This window comes from Falco rusticolus, chromosome 4 (assembly GCF_015220075.1).
Source record: "Falco rusticolus isolate bFalRus1 chromosome 4, bFalRus1.pri, whole genome shotgun sequence".
NCBI classification, from domain to species: Eukaryota; Metazoa; Chordata; class Aves; order Falconiformes; family Falconidae; genus Falco; species Falco rusticolus.
Window position 1 is genome coordinate 8,313,338 of NC_051190.1, and position 17,877 is coordinate 8,331,214.

General features: G+C 37.2%; 1 protein-coding gene across 10 annotated transcripts in view; it reads left to right on the top strand.

The window, feature by feature from the left end:
* CACNA1D (calcium voltage-gated channel subunit alpha1 D) overlaps positions 1-17,877 on the top strand; it is a 239,053-nt gene that overhangs the window by 162,506 nt on the left and 58,670 nt on the right. For all 10 annotated transcript variants that reach the window (XM_037385308.1, XM_037385300.1, XM_037385307.1 and 7 more), the window contains exons 20-29: positions 712-841; positions 3,638-3,697; positions 8,029-8,135; positions 9,245-9,332; positions 9,856-9,963; positions 10,132-10,184; positions 10,448-10,594; positions 11,296-11,497; positions 12,716-12,874; positions 14,153-14,263. In XM_037385308.1, the coding sequence (XP_037241205.1) occupies positions 712-841; positions 3,638-3,697; positions 8,029-8,135; positions 9,245-9,332; positions 9,856-9,963; positions 10,132-10,184; positions 10,448-10,594; positions 11,296-11,497; positions 12,716-12,874; positions 14,153-14,263 (1,165 nt within the window). The remainder of the gene's footprint in view (positions 1-711; positions 842-3,637; positions 3,698-8,028; positions 8,136-9,244; positions 9,333-9,855; positions 9,964-10,131; positions 10,185-10,447; positions 10,595-11,295; positions 11,498-12,715; positions 12,875-14,152; positions 14,264-17,877) is intronic.

A 17,877-nucleotide genomic window follows, 5' to 3' on the forward strand; every position in this document is an offset into this window, starting at 1 on the left:
TCTGATTCTTCAGCAGAATTTAGACAACTCCAGTGTTAGCCAGTTAAGAACCTGATCCTGCCTTTTTGCCAATTCAGTCCTGGACATGCTTTCCCAAGGTGCTCCATAGCATTTGTACTAACCTTGGGTTCAGTGACTCTAAGCATAGGTACAGTTCCACTTCATGTTATGTGGCTGAAACTTAGCAGCTCTGTAACCTTCAACACCCACTGGTCCTGTAAAGCTGTAAGAAACTCTTCACGGGAGATTCTGATTTGGGTTGAGTCTCTAAGTAGCACGATGAGGTCTGCAGCCTAAGCCACATCTCCCCAGACGATTATTTTTGACAGCTTTAATAAGAATCAAATCAAACTGGGGATGTGCAATGACTTGCTATCGGGTGCTGGTCCTTTTGACGTTGGCCTTGGTATGCGCCCAGTGGTACGAGCACTGGAACTCGTCGTGGTGTTCATAACCCATTGAAAACCAATATGAGCTTGGAAATCTCTCAGATTCTTTCCATAAGTGCATTTTCACTACAGGTGGATTGGATTTTGAATTTATTTACATTTATAGAAGTCAGAGCAATAGCTTCAGCATTTGCATTGCTGTTAGCTGCTTATGGTTGCTGTGTTCTGTCACTATTGGCAGAGTAATAGAAAACATGTTGTATATTAGCCATCTGCTGAATTCTATTTGCACACATGGTATATTTTTGTATCTCTTCTTCAGAATTCGAGTGGGATGCCACAGACTCATCAATCACCACATCTTTACCAATCTCATCCTTGTCTTCATCATGCTGAGCAGTGTTTCCCTAGCAGCAGAAGATCCAATTCGCAGCCACTCTTTTCGAAATAATGTAAGCCCTTCATTTTTATGTCTGAAGATAAATATATCCTCACAGGATAACAATCCTTTGGGACTAGTGTCTGGTTTTTAATTTTAAAAATTAAGAAATTTTCCTTTTCCTTTTTCAAGTCATACTTTATTTTTTCTTTAAAAAACATAAATCTTTAAAGACAAGTAACTTTATTGATGGAACATCATAGGTATTAGAACCATATATTATGTACATAATGTTTTTCCTTTGTGGCTATAAATATATCAGAATGAAATATGCTCAAGCTGAGCATAATCTTGATAATTTTCATATTTTTTCGTAATTTTCAGCTGTGTAGCTGGTACTCATTTCCTGAATCACTCTTAGTGCCTCGCAGTGTTTGACAGTGATTTAAAAATGACAGTTAAAATCGTCACTGTTTATACCATGTTTGGAATAGACTCTGACCTGTCCTGTCTTCTCCTTCATTGACTGTACTATATGGTCTTGGGGAGCTCAGAGTGTCGTTCCGTTAGTGAGTGTATGGATTCATAAGGGTATTACCTCCTCTTTCAAGGAAGCTAGTGTGGCCACACTAAGGAGTTTGAGTACCACCAGTTCGGATGCAAAGATCCCTGGATTCTGACTGGACGTATCAGAAACTAAACAAGTTTTACTTTTTCCTAAACTCACGTGTAAGATGAGGATCAGAGCATGCCCAGGTCTTGCCTTGACTCAGAGTCAAATGCCATTTCAGCCTATATACAAACCTGAAAATGTGCAAGTGTTTCTGCATCCTTTTTTAGATATGCTTGTAGAAACAAAATATTTGTAAGAATATTAATTTCAGAAATGTCTCTGATATTCAATAGAATTGTAGTTTACCTGGTGAGTAAACATCTCTATTCTCCTAAAACAAGTTCCTGAATCCCCCATTTTAATTCTTACTATAGTAGGCTTGCCTGTTACTCAAATGCACAATTATTAGACAGAGGAACAAAAATAAATCCACTCTCATAACCATTAATGTTTGTCCTACATTTGTTGCGCTTGTATTAGCGGTGAAGCAAGCCTCTCATGTTACTGCAAGTTGTCCATGCTTTAGATTAGATCTGAAATAGCTGAGATATGCAACTGTGGGGACTTTTGGGATACTTTGACAAAACGTCCAGGCCTCGCCTGTCTGAGATATAAATAGATCTGTAGAGATTGCCATGGAGTTAACAAAAGTGTTCCACTTCTTACAGGAAAGGTGGGCCTACTAGGTCAGTAAAAGTTGCATCCCTCTAGTTCTTGCTAGTGTCTATGCAGCCTCTGAAAGTCCGCTTTTGGCTGCTGACATTCTCTGAACAATTTTTTAGTAACATTAGTGGAAACCACAAAGCTAGAACTTTCTTCAAAGGTAAAAAGAGGTCAAAGCACAAAGACACTCTTCATGTACTATTCAGTAGAGCTGTACCTATAGAACTGGACAAGTGCGATCTTATGAATAAATCACACTAATGGATAAGAAAAAGCCAGCTGGTGGGGAATACTGAAATTGTAATTGTAGAAATGGCTCAAAGGGCTGATAATTGCTTTTGTAGCTAGGGGAATGCTAGGAAGGTGTAACTGGAGAGTGGTGGTAACTGGAAGGACTATTCCTGTTTGGGACACAGGTACAATGTGTGAGTGATTTCAAGAAGATATTGCCCTCTTGTAAATATTCAAAAATGCACAAGACCTACATATTTTTCTTGTTACTGCCTTCAGCGATCATGTTGCTTCAACCAGCCAGCTCAGCAAGGGAATTAAAGTTTACAAACTGGAATGCCTTTAAATAGTTTCCTTTAATGCTGGAATTAATTCCTTACTGCTTAATCTCTGTTGAATGGCTTTAATATTTGCCTATTTTTTCAGCCACAGCAAGGGCCAGAAGGATGTGATCATCAACTGAACGTGGGGGAAAAAAATTATTTAATTTTATATGATCTAACAGGAATACTGTGTGTGTTGTCTCTATTTCTCCTTCCCGTTTTATTAGCTGCTGAACCAGAGGCAACATGTTTCTGTGCACAGCTGTTTGCTAGTTGAATTGCTGGATCTTTGATGCTAAACTAGTACCCTACCGCAGTGCATGTTGATCGCTAAATTTGGTGCAAGTGATAGGGCCACCCTGAAAGGGTGAAATCTGGGCTGTACTGACACACGTGGCAGTGTTCCTGCTGGCAGCAGCCAGGCCAGTACCATGTCCACGGGCTTTTTAAAAGTTTGCATATCATTATGCAGCTGTTGTGGGTTCTTTTAAATTTCCTACAAATAAATCGCTGCTGTGTCTTCCAAGTTCAAGAAAAAAGAGTTGTAGTGCTCATTTTAAGTAATTTAGTTATTGGTTCATTTTGCTTTGTGATGCTCTAGCCCGGTCTATGCAGGAACAATATAATGTGGCAGAATGCAGAATGATGTGCAATCCAGAAGCATCCACTGAAGTTTTATTTTTTCATGTAATACTTCGGTAAAAAAAAATAAAATTAAAAAAATAATACTTATTAATAAGTATTTATTCTTAGTGTAAGTTTCTGTATCTCTTCTAAAGGCTGAAGAAAGTACAAAAGTGTTGGGTTTTGCGTCCTGTTGACTCTTTAGGGCTGAAATCTAATACCTGGGCACAGTGGCATCTGATAAATCTTTAAATAAATAAAAATGGTTGCATAATAGCTGGAATTCTAAACTACTTTGTCTAAATTCCCCATCTACCTACTTAGATTAATTCAGGTGGTGTTGTGTATGTGGTCTAAACTGTAAAAATTTATTAATAGATTGATTTCTTACTGTGGCACGTATTATACCTTGCAGATACTTGGTTACTTTGACTATGCTTTCACAGCCATCTTTACTGTTGAAATCCTGTTAAAGGTAATGCATTGTTAATTGATCCTTGTTAGCTCAAAAGCAGCTTTAGCAATAATGTTTGTAACTTTTTGTTTACCTTCCAGATCCTAGGGTATGCAGATTATGTCTTCACTAGTATGTTTACATTTGAGATCATTTTGAAGGTAACAGGTTTTTAAAGGAAGTTTGTTTAAAAGGATTTTCCTTGTGTGTCACCTGCCAAGAAAAGGCACTTGAAGTGTTCTTCGCCTTTTCTCTAAGCGATCAAAGCTAAACTTTTTTAAACCAGAGGATTTTTTAATTTGACAGTTCCTCATAGTTTTGATTGGTTATTTTTTACCATTGGGTGCATGAAGAAGCTGTTTTTTTATCATTACATCAATTTAATGATTCGTTTTTTACCCTTTTTAATCTTACAGTTATCAGAAAAGGGAAAAAGAATTCGCTGCGCATGAGCTTTTCCTTCTCCTTGCTCTGGCATTTCCAAAAGACATAATCAGTCTTTTAAGGAGGGAGCATGTAATTTCTCATTTCTTTTTCTGAACTATATTCACAGAGCTAAAATAGTAGATAACTATTTTCTTGCAATAGGACTTGCAAGTTATCTTGCATTTGTCTATCTTTATATAAGATACTTTGCATTTATCTTGGGCATACATTTAAATACAAAGAAAGGCATAAATATGCTTGCTTAAATGTATTACCCATGCATGAGTCAAAAAATGGCATTTTAATGTATAGTTTGTGTACTGATTGTTAAGAACATCCATTGGGGTTACTCAGATTTTAAATGTGTGAGGCTTACTCTGGCAATGAAGCCCCATAAATGAGAATTAGGTTCACATGTAAGAAAATGCTGAATAAAGAAATCAAAATTTTTTGATGGAAATCTGTGAAATATTTTTTCAGATATTTACAAGCAACACCTAAAAGTTTCATGCTGTGCATATTCACCATGAGCTTTTGGTTGAGTAACCCTGATCTATACACTTAAAAATTTCTGGTACACTAAGAATCTGTACATAAACTTTGCATTTCCAGTTGAGGATTAAGCTTAACAAAATCTCTTCTCCCAGCTTTTGCTCATATTGCTGTGCATACTCTTCACAATGCGATGTAATACTAATTGGTGCAATATTTGGGCTGTTTACAAGATAAGCTGTACTGTAATTAGTAGACTATTTTTATGCTTGCAAATAAATATTCTCCCAGACTTATATTTATCCCCTTATTTCTCATTTTCAGCAGTGAGGAGCTTGCTATAGACTTGATTAATTGTATAACATTTGTGGCATTCTACAGTAACATCCTTTTTTTTTCACTGCAAGAGAAAGGCCAAGCTAAAGGAAAGAAAGAAAGAAGCCCTGAGAAGATTAGCATTAGATCAAGCTAGTTCCCAACGCTGAATTTGAGAAGCCATACAAAACACGTAACCACCATTTCTGTGGCAGAAGAGGGCTGGTGAACTTCCATGTGCTCTGAGCAGCAGGCGGTGCAGCTCGTGCAGTTCCAGTTGTGCTCCTCTGGCAGAGGAATTACAAAGCATAGCGTAAAGAGGCACAACTGGATGTGGTGGGAAAAGCGGTATTCCTACAAACTGCAAAAGATTCTGACGCTGAGCGACTCAAGACTTGCCCAAGGGAAGCAGGAAGCTCTAGAACTTGGGCTGCCAAAATCTGGCATTGTAAAATACTATAACGAGACGAGAAGCCCCATCATAGCCAAAAAGGTCGATGCTCCTGACTTCACTTTCTCTAGGAAGCTCTGTCCTGCAGTGCACTCACATGTATTTATACAGAAAAATAAATTGTACCATAAAAAATGCAATGGACAGCCAGAACGTGACAGATGTACGTATACAGCGCCTGCTTTACTAACACATCTCAGACGCTGGCTTTGCTTGCTTATGGCTGGAGTCCTCCATGTCTCCCGTGCTGGGTTTTGTGCTGTGCTTTCCACAGTGTCTTAAGTTGTACAGAAGCTGCGTGTTTTGCAAGAAGTAAAATCAAGACTAGACCTGCAGGAACAATAGCATTCCTTAATTTCCAGGCAAAAAGTGTATGAAACTGAAATTAAGATAACCAGAGGCAATATTATCAGCTGCAGTGAAGAAACTCGTAAATGTCCAAAACCCCAGGCATTAACACAGAATAACGCTCAGCGTGTGGAGAGTCTCCTTGTACTCTGTCTGATTGAGTGCTCTGCAGACAGGAGGATTTCCACATTATGTAGTGGTGAGGATATGAGTAACAGAAGAGGGGCAACATCAGTTTAAAGCATTTAAGAATTCTCTTACGTAATCCCTACATGGCGCTGAAATGCACTTTACAATTCCTATTTGCTGTACTTGGGATACATGAAAACATCACAGCAAAGGTCAGGTTAGGGCCTTGTGCTTTTAACGTTGCCCCAACTGTGCTAATCCCACACCATTTAAACCAGTCCCCACTGATGTGGAAGTACAGGCAGGAGGGAAGAAGCAGCACTGGTGGTGCCCCAGGTGCCTGGCTCAGCGTCCTGGAGCATCTGCTCTGCTGGGATTTGTAGTGACTGAAATACAAGCCTCCAGATAAAGATGGGAGATAGGTACTTCACCTGTATTTTTAGGGCAATATATCTTTACTTTTGTGGGAGTTTTTAGAGGAAACTTTGTGTGCTGCATATACTAATAATGTAGGATAATATACTGCAGTGTAAATGACTGTAGATATATGTAACTTTAATATGCAGGGTTATTTTAGTATTCAACTCCCACTGATTTTAATGAGTTTAGCCATACTCTGTACAGCTGCAGGAGAAAAGAGCTAGGAATTTATTGGAAATTTTATAAGTATATTATATATCTTACGTTACGGCATAGGTTAAACCTCCAGGGTTTTTATTCCTCTAGTTTTGAGGAACGCTTACAAGTTTAACAGGAGAAGGAGGGCTTCCAAGAAAAATGCATCTTTTGTAGTTTGCATTCCTTTGCAGATAGATGGCTTTACTGATGGGGTTTTGTGCTAAAGGCCTACGAGTTTGTGCACACGAGTAGTGACGCAGTAGGTGGAGATGCCCACTGGCGGTAGCGCGGTTCTACATTGTGGTAGACAAAAGTCTTGGAAGATGTAATAGTCTGCTGCAAGAGGAAGGGAAATAGAGTCTTTTTGCTTCATCTTGAGGAATAGAACGGAACAGAAAATAATGGGTTTAAAATGCACAGGTAATATTAGATGTTCTCCAGGTGGCATTGAGTTTTCTTACCTGTGGAAAACAGTGAGTAGCTGAGAGCACTCAGGTCTTTTTAAGAGAACCTTAAGGCTGAAGAATTAGAATCCATGTGACTGAACTGACTACAAGGTATTTTTCAAAGGTATCCTTATTTTAATTTCAAGTTTTTAGTTTCAGTGTTTTTCTTAATCCATAAACATTGAAAAACCCATGCAAAATTCTATTGAAGTGCAGATTCTGTGCTTCTGATGGCTTGACTGGATTTCTCTGTGCACTTATTTAACTGTACTTACTTGAAGTTGTGGGAAAGGTCTAATTAATAGATTTAAAAGCCAAATTCAGCCTTGCGATACCTGAGAACATCTGCCCAGAATCTGTCTGCAGCCATAATTAATAGAGTCTCTCTCACTGGCTCCTAATGAAACCTGAAATGACGCATGCAGGTTCCTTTACCAAGTACCCTTTATGTGCTTTTCATCTTAATCTAGGCACAGAAAGTGAAAAGAAAGTCCAATAGGGACAGCAATGTTTGATGTTCCCCACAGACCTGCATACCTTGGGGACCCTTTTCCGCATGTAATACAAAACAACCTGGTGGTTGTTTCAGGTTATTCCTAGATACCCACTTGTGATCTTAACGTGTCCCTGTGACCCAAAGGCAAACAGCACTGTGGTGCTGCCTTATGCAGCCTTGCGATGGCTCTGCACCAGATTTGACTCTCAGGTTTTTGCAATACGTTTTCGGCTCCTTCAGTTCTCAAGATAGTATGAATGATTAGGAGTCAGAATCTGGACCTGACCATTTAGTAAACAGAGAGATTTTATAGTTCGTGTAGTAATTTTTCTAACAAAGGCCAAATCATTTCAGTGTAATCACATCAGCCTAATCAGTTCTTACACAAAATGTAACATTTGTTAACATCAGAAGCAATTAACACACTTGCTGGTGTTGCTTGAGCGGAATTGTTATGATTTAAATGGAATAATTAATGTACATAGTGGGATTGTTTTATATCTCAGTTGCTTTGGGGAAGTCAGGTAATGCTCTATGCATTCATACTCTAGGCAAGTGTCTTGTAAACAGCCTAAATGTGAATTTGTATAAATTGAAATATAGACTAAACGTGTAACAATTCTATTTTTAGATGACAGCTTTTGGAGCGTTCCTTCATAAAGGGTCCTTCTGCAGGAATTATTTTAACTTGCTGGATTTGCTGGTTGTGGGTGTTTCTCTGGTATCGTTTGGTATTCAGTAAGTAATGTACTGATAGTGTGAATGATTTATTTTTGCGTTGGGGTTTTATACTGAAATCAGTGTTTCAGCTCCTTTTGTTCCCTGGTTGTGTGTGGGTGTGCAGTGTCGGTGTTCAGGGCTGGGACTGGCAAGAGGTAGCGCTTTGTATGGAGGGTGTTGTAACTCCTTGCTAATGCGGGTTGGAAACAAATTGCTGCTTCCCACTATCACCAAGAGAGCGGAGAAGAGCGTCATGACACTGTACCTTAGAGCAAGTAATTTCTGGAGCTTCAGGAGGTTTATATACCCTCTTTTGTGCTGTTGCCACATCTACAATCTAGTTTTACGAGCTTGCTCTTTCAGCATTGACCTGCTGGGGTATTTAATGGCAGTATTTGAAGGGGAGAGAAGTTGTACCTTAATCAGAACTGTAAGTGATAGTGAGGAGATTTTTTTTTTTTTTGCATTGTTTGAATCAGGCTAAACGTGATAAAAGGTCTGAAGTTGCTTACTGACCAGTTGTCCTCATTTAAAGTCATCTGTAAATCCCTTAGTGACTTAGAAAAGAGCAAGGGCTGGATGTCAATCAGCTGCTTCCCACTTGGTGTTCTGCTTGTACCAGATACCTATTGCACAAGCTTTCAGCTTCACAATGTGTTCTGTAAAGGGCTGCCTGATATTATTTCCTCAAAATGTAGCCCTAGCTACTTAAGCAGAGAGAATGTGAGTCATTTGAGATCTTTTCATCTCCAGCTGGCTGGAAATTAAGGCATTCATTGATTTACAGGTCTTGCACAGTGTCTTTGAAAGAGCTTATCAACACTGAAAAATACTTTGGGGACTGTTTTGCTCCTGACCAAACTTAATTGCGTTACAGTGTCAGACACTGAGCTGTTAATTCCCAAGCTGCTCCAGAAATCAAAATCATCCTTATAGTATTTATGAGATTGGTGCTATTTTCTAATATTAATAAAGGCTCAATAAAGAAATACTTTAAAAAATCTTGTTTATATATTTTGTAGCTTTTTTGAAATTTCACTTATAAGGAAGTTGCAAGAACACTGTTATTCTTTGTAATGAAATCAGCTACTATAAAAATAACAGAATAACTCTTTTTTCCCCCCTAGATCAAGTGCTATCTCAGTTGTGAAGATCCTCAGAGTTTTAAGAGTCTTGAGGCCTCTAAGGGCAATAAACAGAGCAAAAGGACTTAAGGTGTCTATTTTATTTTTTTAAGTTCTATTTCTGTTGGCCTGATTCTTCAGTCCTACCTCAGGTTAAAAATGCTTGCGCAAGAAAAATTGCCTAGAGAAGTTCACAGGGCAAGGACATAAATCCATTCCTGATTCTTAAACATACAAGGCCAGATTCTGCCCACACTCACAGCAGCTTGTATGTGGAGGAACACCAGTGCCACGGGAGCAGATTTTGACCATAACACTTGCTGTGAACCGACACGTCAGAGTGATATTTTAATTGTTTTTCTGTAGTACTTGTGTAATTTTCAGTCAGTTGTTGTTCAGGCCCATGTTGATGGGTCTGTGTCAACAGACTTACAGACAAATTTAGAAAACAAGTTTAATCATGGTAGTAGGTATAATACTGACAATATGAAAATAGTAATTTAAAAAAAATGATCTGAGGAGGGTGATAAAATAGACTTTTTTGGTATGTATTCTGTGATACTAAGTAACAAGTTGTATTAAAATATTTTTTTCCTTTCTTTCTTTCTTTCCAGCATGTTGTTCAATGTGTCTTTGTGGCTATTAGAACTATCGGTAATATCATGATTGTTACAACTCTGCTGCAGTTCATGTTTGCTTGTATCGGAGTGCAGCTCTTCAAGGTAAGTAGGTGCAAAATTTACACTGCAACAAGAAAAGTGAAGCTGAGTTGAATTCTCCGTGGGTTGCTGCTGGAACTGGGTTGGTCCCATTCTGAACCCATCATAGTATAAACTTGTTTTTCTTTTGCATATTCTACATTTTGTCATTGCTTTTTGTTTTATATGTAGGGAAAATTCTACAGGTGCACCGATGAGGCAAAACAGAATCCTGAGGAATGCCGGTGAGAACATCTTTGATCTAGAGAATGTGACGCATTATATGCTGACTAATTTAAACTGTAGCAGATATGGGCAGGGATGTGTCAGGCCATTTAGGTTTGTATCAATTGGAACTGTTGTCTTAAATCCACCAGAAAGCACAGGTTAGCAAGAAAATAAAGCAAGCTTAGGGAGGGAGTGAAATAAAACTGTTTTGAATAGAGCATTCAGTAACTCTGAGACTAGTTTAATATTTCACTAATGGCCGTTTGTTTCTTACCCACAGAGGGATATACATCGTTTATAAAGACGGAGATGTTGATAATCCAATGGTTAAAGAGAGGGTCTGGCAAAACAGTGATTTCAACTTTGATAATGTCCTGTCTGCTATGATGGCCCTTTTTACAGTATCCACTTTTGAAGGCTGGCCAGCGTGAGTGCATTCTCCGTGTTTTCCCAGCAATGTTAGGATGGTTACATTTTCCAGGACAGTTCCCTATCATTTACCGAGCATTTTTGGGCAACAAAGAAGTCTTAAATGGTGGTATAAAAACTGACTAATGGAGGAAGGAAAAAAAATCTACTGTCCTTCTGAATCTGTGCACTTTTCACGTATTTCTTGATTCACCTCTATTTCTAAAGGGAGAACTTTTAAATATTGTTTGATTTCTAGTCTTTCAGCTACTTTTGCTATAATGCAGTATTGCTTAGCTCTAATGGAAGTAATCTTTTCAAATGTTTATCAATCGATGCCCTTTAGATGATACTAACATGAAAATTTTAGGCCTTTGAGTAAAACTTCTACTAAAAAATCAGGCAATAGTACACTGCATAGAGAAACCCAGGCAGAGCAAACTGCCACTTGCTATTTCCCTAAATGAGAAAAGTCTAAGAGGATAGCTTAATGTGAGGAAGAAAATAAATAATACAACCATCTGGTCATTACCTTGTTTTTTTTGGAAAAAAGCACATAACGTTGTGCAGTGTGGTTCTTCTGGGTAAGCACTGTCTGTAGCTAGGAAAAGATACCAGTAAACAGCAGACTGTTTCTGGAACCTGTCCTCTGAGTCTGCATATTTTACTCTCTTTTGTAATTTTAATGCTAATAAAGATAAAATTTTGTTTGTTTTTCAGGCTGCTCTACAAAGCCATTGATTCAAATGGCGAGAACGTGGGCCCTGTGTACAACTACAGAGTGGAGATCTCCATTTTTTTCATCATCTATATCATCATTATTGCTTTCTTTATGATGAACATATTTGTTGGTTTTGTGATTGTTACATTCCAAGAACAGGGAGAGCAAGAGTATAAGAACTGTGAGCTGGACAAAAATCAGGTTAAAATAAATAATGAACTCTTTAACTTTTGAAAGTTTCCTTGTTATTTATGCTTGAAGAGCTTCCTTTCTGCTTTGGGTCAGAAGAGGGCACCAAACACATATTTTAGGAAAATAATGGACTTGGTAAATACTCTCAGCTGGTGTTCAGGTCACTGTATGTTCCTCTTCCCAAGCCCAACACATCAGTCTTTTTGTTGTGAAAGGTGTTACATTAAGCTTGTTAGCTTCTTAGTGTCTCACTTGTTGGTGTCACATTAAGAACAGTACAGCAGAGGTAGGTTTTACAATAGGAACAGGAAAATAAATTTTGTGTTCTGTGGTCTGAAAGTGTTCAAAGCCAAAGTGTTCAAAATGTTCTACTCCTTTTTTTTTTTTTCTTTTTCTTTTCTTTTTTTCCCCTCCTTTATTTAGAATTTCACAGGGGATATTTAGATTCAAATTAAAAAAAAAAAAATCTGTCCCCTTTTACTGTTTAATCCTTTGACTGAGAAACTCATCAGTCATGATTTTTCAGGTACTCTTGTCCAACTGTAACACACTTCATTTAAGTGAAGTTGAGCATGAAACTTCAGGCAGCATTCATTCTGCATTCTGTGCCGTCGGTTACAAACGTCATTTTGTAAGCATTTGTCAAATGAGAAGTAGAAGGCCCTGCCTACATGCAGATTTCAGGCACTAACAGAGTAGGAAATGAATCCATGATGTTCCTACATATGGGACATGATTTTGCTGGGCAATTTAACTGATCTATTAGGAATAACACTTCCTCAGTATTTAATTTGCTGACCCTAGGGGTTTATGCTATGCGGTTCCATTGGTGGTTGAAAACTTAGTAAGGGCAAAACATGACTTACAGATGAATTAATAGTCATGTTATTAATAGTCATACCATATACTATACATTTACATAGGTATAGTCCATGGTATACTACTGTATACTACTACATGTATAAAGGTGAAACACTGCAGAATTTCCATGACCGTTATTTGATTCTTTGTATGTGGCTGAGTAACGTACGTGATTAGGAACAGTTGTAAATAACCAAGTGAGGATTGGTAAGCTACTTGATTATTAACATTTAAGAACCCTACATCAAGTGTATAGACTGCCTGTTTTTAAGACTTATATTTAACAATTTTAACTTAATAATTATTTTACCAGTTGATTAACTGTTAGGTACAGGCTGACATTTTTTGATGTATTTGCTTTTACAGCGTCAGTGTGTAGAATATGCCTTGAAGGCACGTCCTCTTCGTAGATATATTCCAAAAAATCCTTACCAGTACAAGTTCTGGTATGTGGTGAATTCTACTGGATTTGAATACATCATGTTTGTCCTCATCATGCTGAACACACTTTGCTTGGCTATGCAGGTAGGAAAACCAGCTCTTTTGAAGCTGTTGGCATAAATTGCAAGGAAGGATATGGGGGATATAATGCCTTTAATTTATGACAACCTGTATTATTTTATGAAGTGAAACTTGAGAAAAGCACTTTTGGTAATAGTACTCTTCTGTGATGTGTTCCAGTGTGTTTGTCAGTTCTCTGAAGTAAAATTATTCAAAGCAGCTTGATGTTGATAAAGATCTTCCTAACCTAATCAAGCTCTGAGCTTTATTTTGTACCTCCAGTATAATTTAATTTATATTATATGTATGTATGCCCAAGATTATCCATGTACAAGAAAATCTGAAGTTGATTTTGTTTGCAAACATTTCTCTCAACCCCTTAGATTCTTTTATGTAATATATTCTTTTATGTAGTGCCTTTAAGCTTTACTTCACCTCTGTGTAGTTTTTGTACTTGTTCTGTGCCCATTTGTGTATGTACTACTCCACATTTGGTTGGATCAGACTAGCTAATCTTTAAGGGTCCCTTCCAGCCCAAACCATTCTATGATATTTCTATCATCTGGGTCTGTATCTTTTTCACAAGTTTAAAAATTTCATTATATGGAGCGACTCTAGTTTTGTGTTAATGCAAACCTTCATGCAAACATGATTTCATATATTAGCTGTATATCTATATATACCCGTGTGTATTTTTGCATGTTTTTATGTTTTCTACATTATGCATGCAGCTCTTCACCACCTAATTCTCTTATCTACTTTTCCAAGTTGTCTCTTTCTTTACTCTAGTATTTCAGATTTTCTTAAGAAAAAGAATGGTTCAAATTCAGTTTACAAAACTGTTCTACTTTTTTCAAGAAACTCTTTAAAAGTATCCTACGTGATATATGTTACTCTGTGACTAACATACTGCAGGCTTTCTAAGCAGGTGTGGCACAAGGTTAGGTATTTTTAAAACCTAGCATATAAAACTTGGGAGACTGCTGTTGTCTAATATTCCTTTTCTGAGGAACAGTCTTTCTCTCAAAGCCGTCTCTCTGAAGATTCCCTTAGGATGTAGAGGAATGACAACTTTGTTCCACTCAGTGCCTAAACAAAATAGAATTCTGTAAATAGAATTTAAATGACTCCATTCCTGACCCAAGATATCCAGTTAGTCTTTATGTATATAGATGACATCATAAATACTACTAGAAAATATTTTCCTGTGCTCAGTTTTGCCGGCTTTGTCTTAGACTGCCTTACTTTCACTGGATATTTTAAAGCCTCTACTTTTAAAAGTACTGTATTTTTCATTCACAGCACTATGGACAGTCTAAACTCTTTAATGACGCAATGGACATTATGAACATGGTTTTCACAGGAGTGTTCACTGTTGAAATGGTTTTGAAAGTGATTGCATTCAAACCCAAGGTAAGTTTTAGATATGCTTTAATTAGGTCATCACTACAAGAATTAAGTATAATATAAGTTTCACACTAGCTACGTATTATTCAAAGATCAAAAAGAACCTAGATTTCCCACTTCTATCTGTCAGTGAAGTCATAATAGGACTGTTAGTCTAATAATATGTATATATGTAACTCCAGAAAAAGAAATGCAGGTATCAGAAAAAATATTACAAGGTGCTTGATGAGATCTGGAGTAGTTTGAGGTAGTTAAAATGTCCCTTTATAAATCAGATAAATAATTTCCTGTTACAAGGATTACCATTTCTCCTATTCATGGTACTACATTCCTAACTTTACACTAAGTTAATCTTCAGTAAAGACCTGTATATTATATTTCCTAGTTAAAAATTCAAACTTGTTTCCCTACTTTATAAAATATAACCAAGTACTTCAAACATACACATAAATAATTTGCATATGCAATAGCCTTTTTAGATTTTTATGTTTTCAGCTATGCATACACAATATTTGGTAGAGGGCCCCACACCAAGTGGTTGATTCCTTGCCTTAAAGGGACACTGTCAAAATGAATAATGCAGACACACATTTTCAAAAGTAGATTTGCAAAAGAAAAACTGTTAGCTATAATTAATTGAAAATAAAGTTGAAAATCGGACTGTGGCAGTTAATGCACTCTTTTTGTTCAGTTCCCATACTGCATTTATGACAGTGCAAAAGTTAATAATGAAAAACTGGACCAAATTTTATTTTCACTACAATGAAATCAATGTTTGTTCTGGGCTTATATCTATGTAAATAAGTGGAGTGTGGTCACCTGCTGTGCATGGAATTTGAAAAAAGCCAGACACGCCGTTTGAGACACGCTGATCTCACCATCTAAGGCTGGTACTTTTCATTTTCCATTGCTGCTCTTTTAAAGTAATCAGGATATCTGCATCTGTAATCGGCTGTGAACTGCGCCCTTTCTTGCTGTTCAGTCACAAACTGGACGACTGTGGGCTCTGTGGGCAACCTGATTTTTGCTTTTGAACGAGCTAGCTCTCATAGCTGCCCAGAGCTCCGCGTGGAGCAGGTGTATAACTGCTTTCCAGCTTTTCAAAACTATTTATTCAGCTTGCATTTAGTCGTGAGCTTGGGAGCGGAGCCTGAGCTCCCTGATTTACAGCTAGCTTGTACTTGCCTGCAGACGTGAAGAAATTATACATCAGTTGAGGTCTGGTGTTGAGATGTGAAGTGTGGAGTTCGGGGTGAATGCTTACATATATACATTACATACAGAGTAGTCTCACTCTGCACTGTCCAGTCCATCATACATTCCTAATGAATTTATTTGTATTTTTGTGTCACCTATCTTACTTAAATGCTAAGGATTTACTGTTCAAAATAACACAGTATGAGGCCCCAGAGGAGCTAGTTCAGACACGTGGACCACGGTGTGATGAGTACACTGGTTGTCTTTCCTGATCTGTATTTGCTGTTCTATATCCTTGTTTCACACTGAAGTTTCGGAAGAGTTTGCTGCATTTTATCATCTGCGCTTTGAAAGAAGATCGTGAATCCTTGTATGGTTCTCCGTGCACTTGTGACTGTAGTCAGGAGTAGCAGCTAATGCAAAATATAGTGGTCTGATCATGACTGTGTAGATCACAGTGCTCCATTTGTATTATGGTCTTCCTACTCGTCATCAAATGCAATGGCTTAATACTGGTCTCTAAGACTTTGTACAAGTTGAGTTTTAGCTCTGTTGCAACATGCTTTCTGTCTGATTGGATGCTTTTACTGTGAGGCATCCCTGGATCAGAACCCTGAGAGTTTGAAGGGCAGGCGCTGTGAATGGTCCTCGTCTCCTGAGTTTCATTTCCCCATAGGTGAAGAAAGAACACCTTAAACTTGTTAATTAGCAGGACAAGGTTAAAAGGCCACAGTAATAATAAGAATTTTGGCAGAGGTTAATTAGCAGGAAGGGAAGGGACGTAGATATCTTTAAGGTTGTTCCTGTTATTCTTTGAAGATGGTAACTTTTTAAATTGTGGGATGCTCTTTAACAAAACACCTATCGGCAACATATGTTAAATAGTTCATTAATAATTGCAAATCAGCTAGCCGTCTTAAGCAGAATGCAAATGTCTTCCAGTAATCTAAATTTTAAACTAGATAAATGCTTAAAACAGCAATGAATTGCTTTAACTCATCTTAAGATTTAATAATAGTAGGAACAATCTGAAACCCAATGTAATGTTTTGCTCTAGGGTCCGTGAGGAAAGGCTGATTCATTCCCTCTACATTTGTGTCACTGGTGGGTTTCTTAGTCTAGTCTGGCAGAAAGGACAGTTTTATTTATGAATTTTGTGCATTAAAAAAATTATTTCAAAGATGCTCAAAGTATCAAATTAAAACTCCATTACTCACTCTGTAAAAATAAGGATAGATAAAAAAACATGTTAGTTTTTATCTCAACTGCTTGACAGTGTCCCCTTAATATGTTGACAAAAATCCCGTGAAAACTGTGTTCTTTTGGTTTTGCTGGTCATGCAAACTTAAGGCTACTATAAATTATTGATACTCTTTACTATGATATTGTGTTGTTTGAAACCAAGGTACTGCAGAATGCCTCCCAGCTCTGAGATATATAAAACTTGGATAAGTGATAGTTATTAAAGGTGATGCTGAGTAGCTGGCACACTTCTTGCCTGAGAGTAGTATTTTGCAGAATGAGGCCCTAAACTTTTCAGCAGAGTACTAAATGGGCTAAAATACTTATATGGCAGATGTTTAGAAACATATTCTGGTGTTAATTCTCTGTGCCTACACATTCCCCAGGATTTGTGATTTTATCCTTCAGCATTTCTCAATGAACAAATTTTTCACAACATGAGTTAAAAGAGCAGGCATTATTTCTTCACATTGTTCTTCATATTTTCTAAAACCTGTTACTTAGCATGGTTTAATACAGTACAAAACCAAATACAGCTATGAAATCTAAAATAATACATCAACACATACCATATGTACGGCTTCACGATAGCTAGCTGTTACTTAAACTTGTAATGATTTTCATGTCATTTTACATCAGATTTTTGTAAGAAAAAAGGAGAGATGGCTAGTAAGTGAATTGATCTTGGGTCATTGCAGTGGTGAAAACAACTTCTTTGCATGATGTTTATTTGCTGTGACTTGTCCATTCCTCCCTTTTCCAAAACCATCTTTATTTTCTCTTAGTTTTTTTGTTTATTTGTATGCTTTTGCTTTACATATTACTTTGAACAATATTTGTCTATACTGATGGAAAAGGTTTCATAAAAGAAATTAATGTGTAAAGTATTTCAGCGGTATTGAATCAAAATGTGAATTTGTTATTTCAGTCACTTGTGGCATGTCTAGTAAAGTAAGTTTTTCTGTAGCTGAAATTAACCTTTATTTAGAGGACCTTTTTTGGTTCCCGTTGTTGTAGAGGAAGATGGATAGCACACCTCAGGATGGTGCTGATTATCTGTTTGCTGTTCACCAACAGTCTCTTATCTTATGTATATATATATAAAAATACCTCTGTTTTAAAAGCAGGAAAGATACTACTTTTAAATAAGACAAATAAGGAATATGAATGATCAGGAAGAA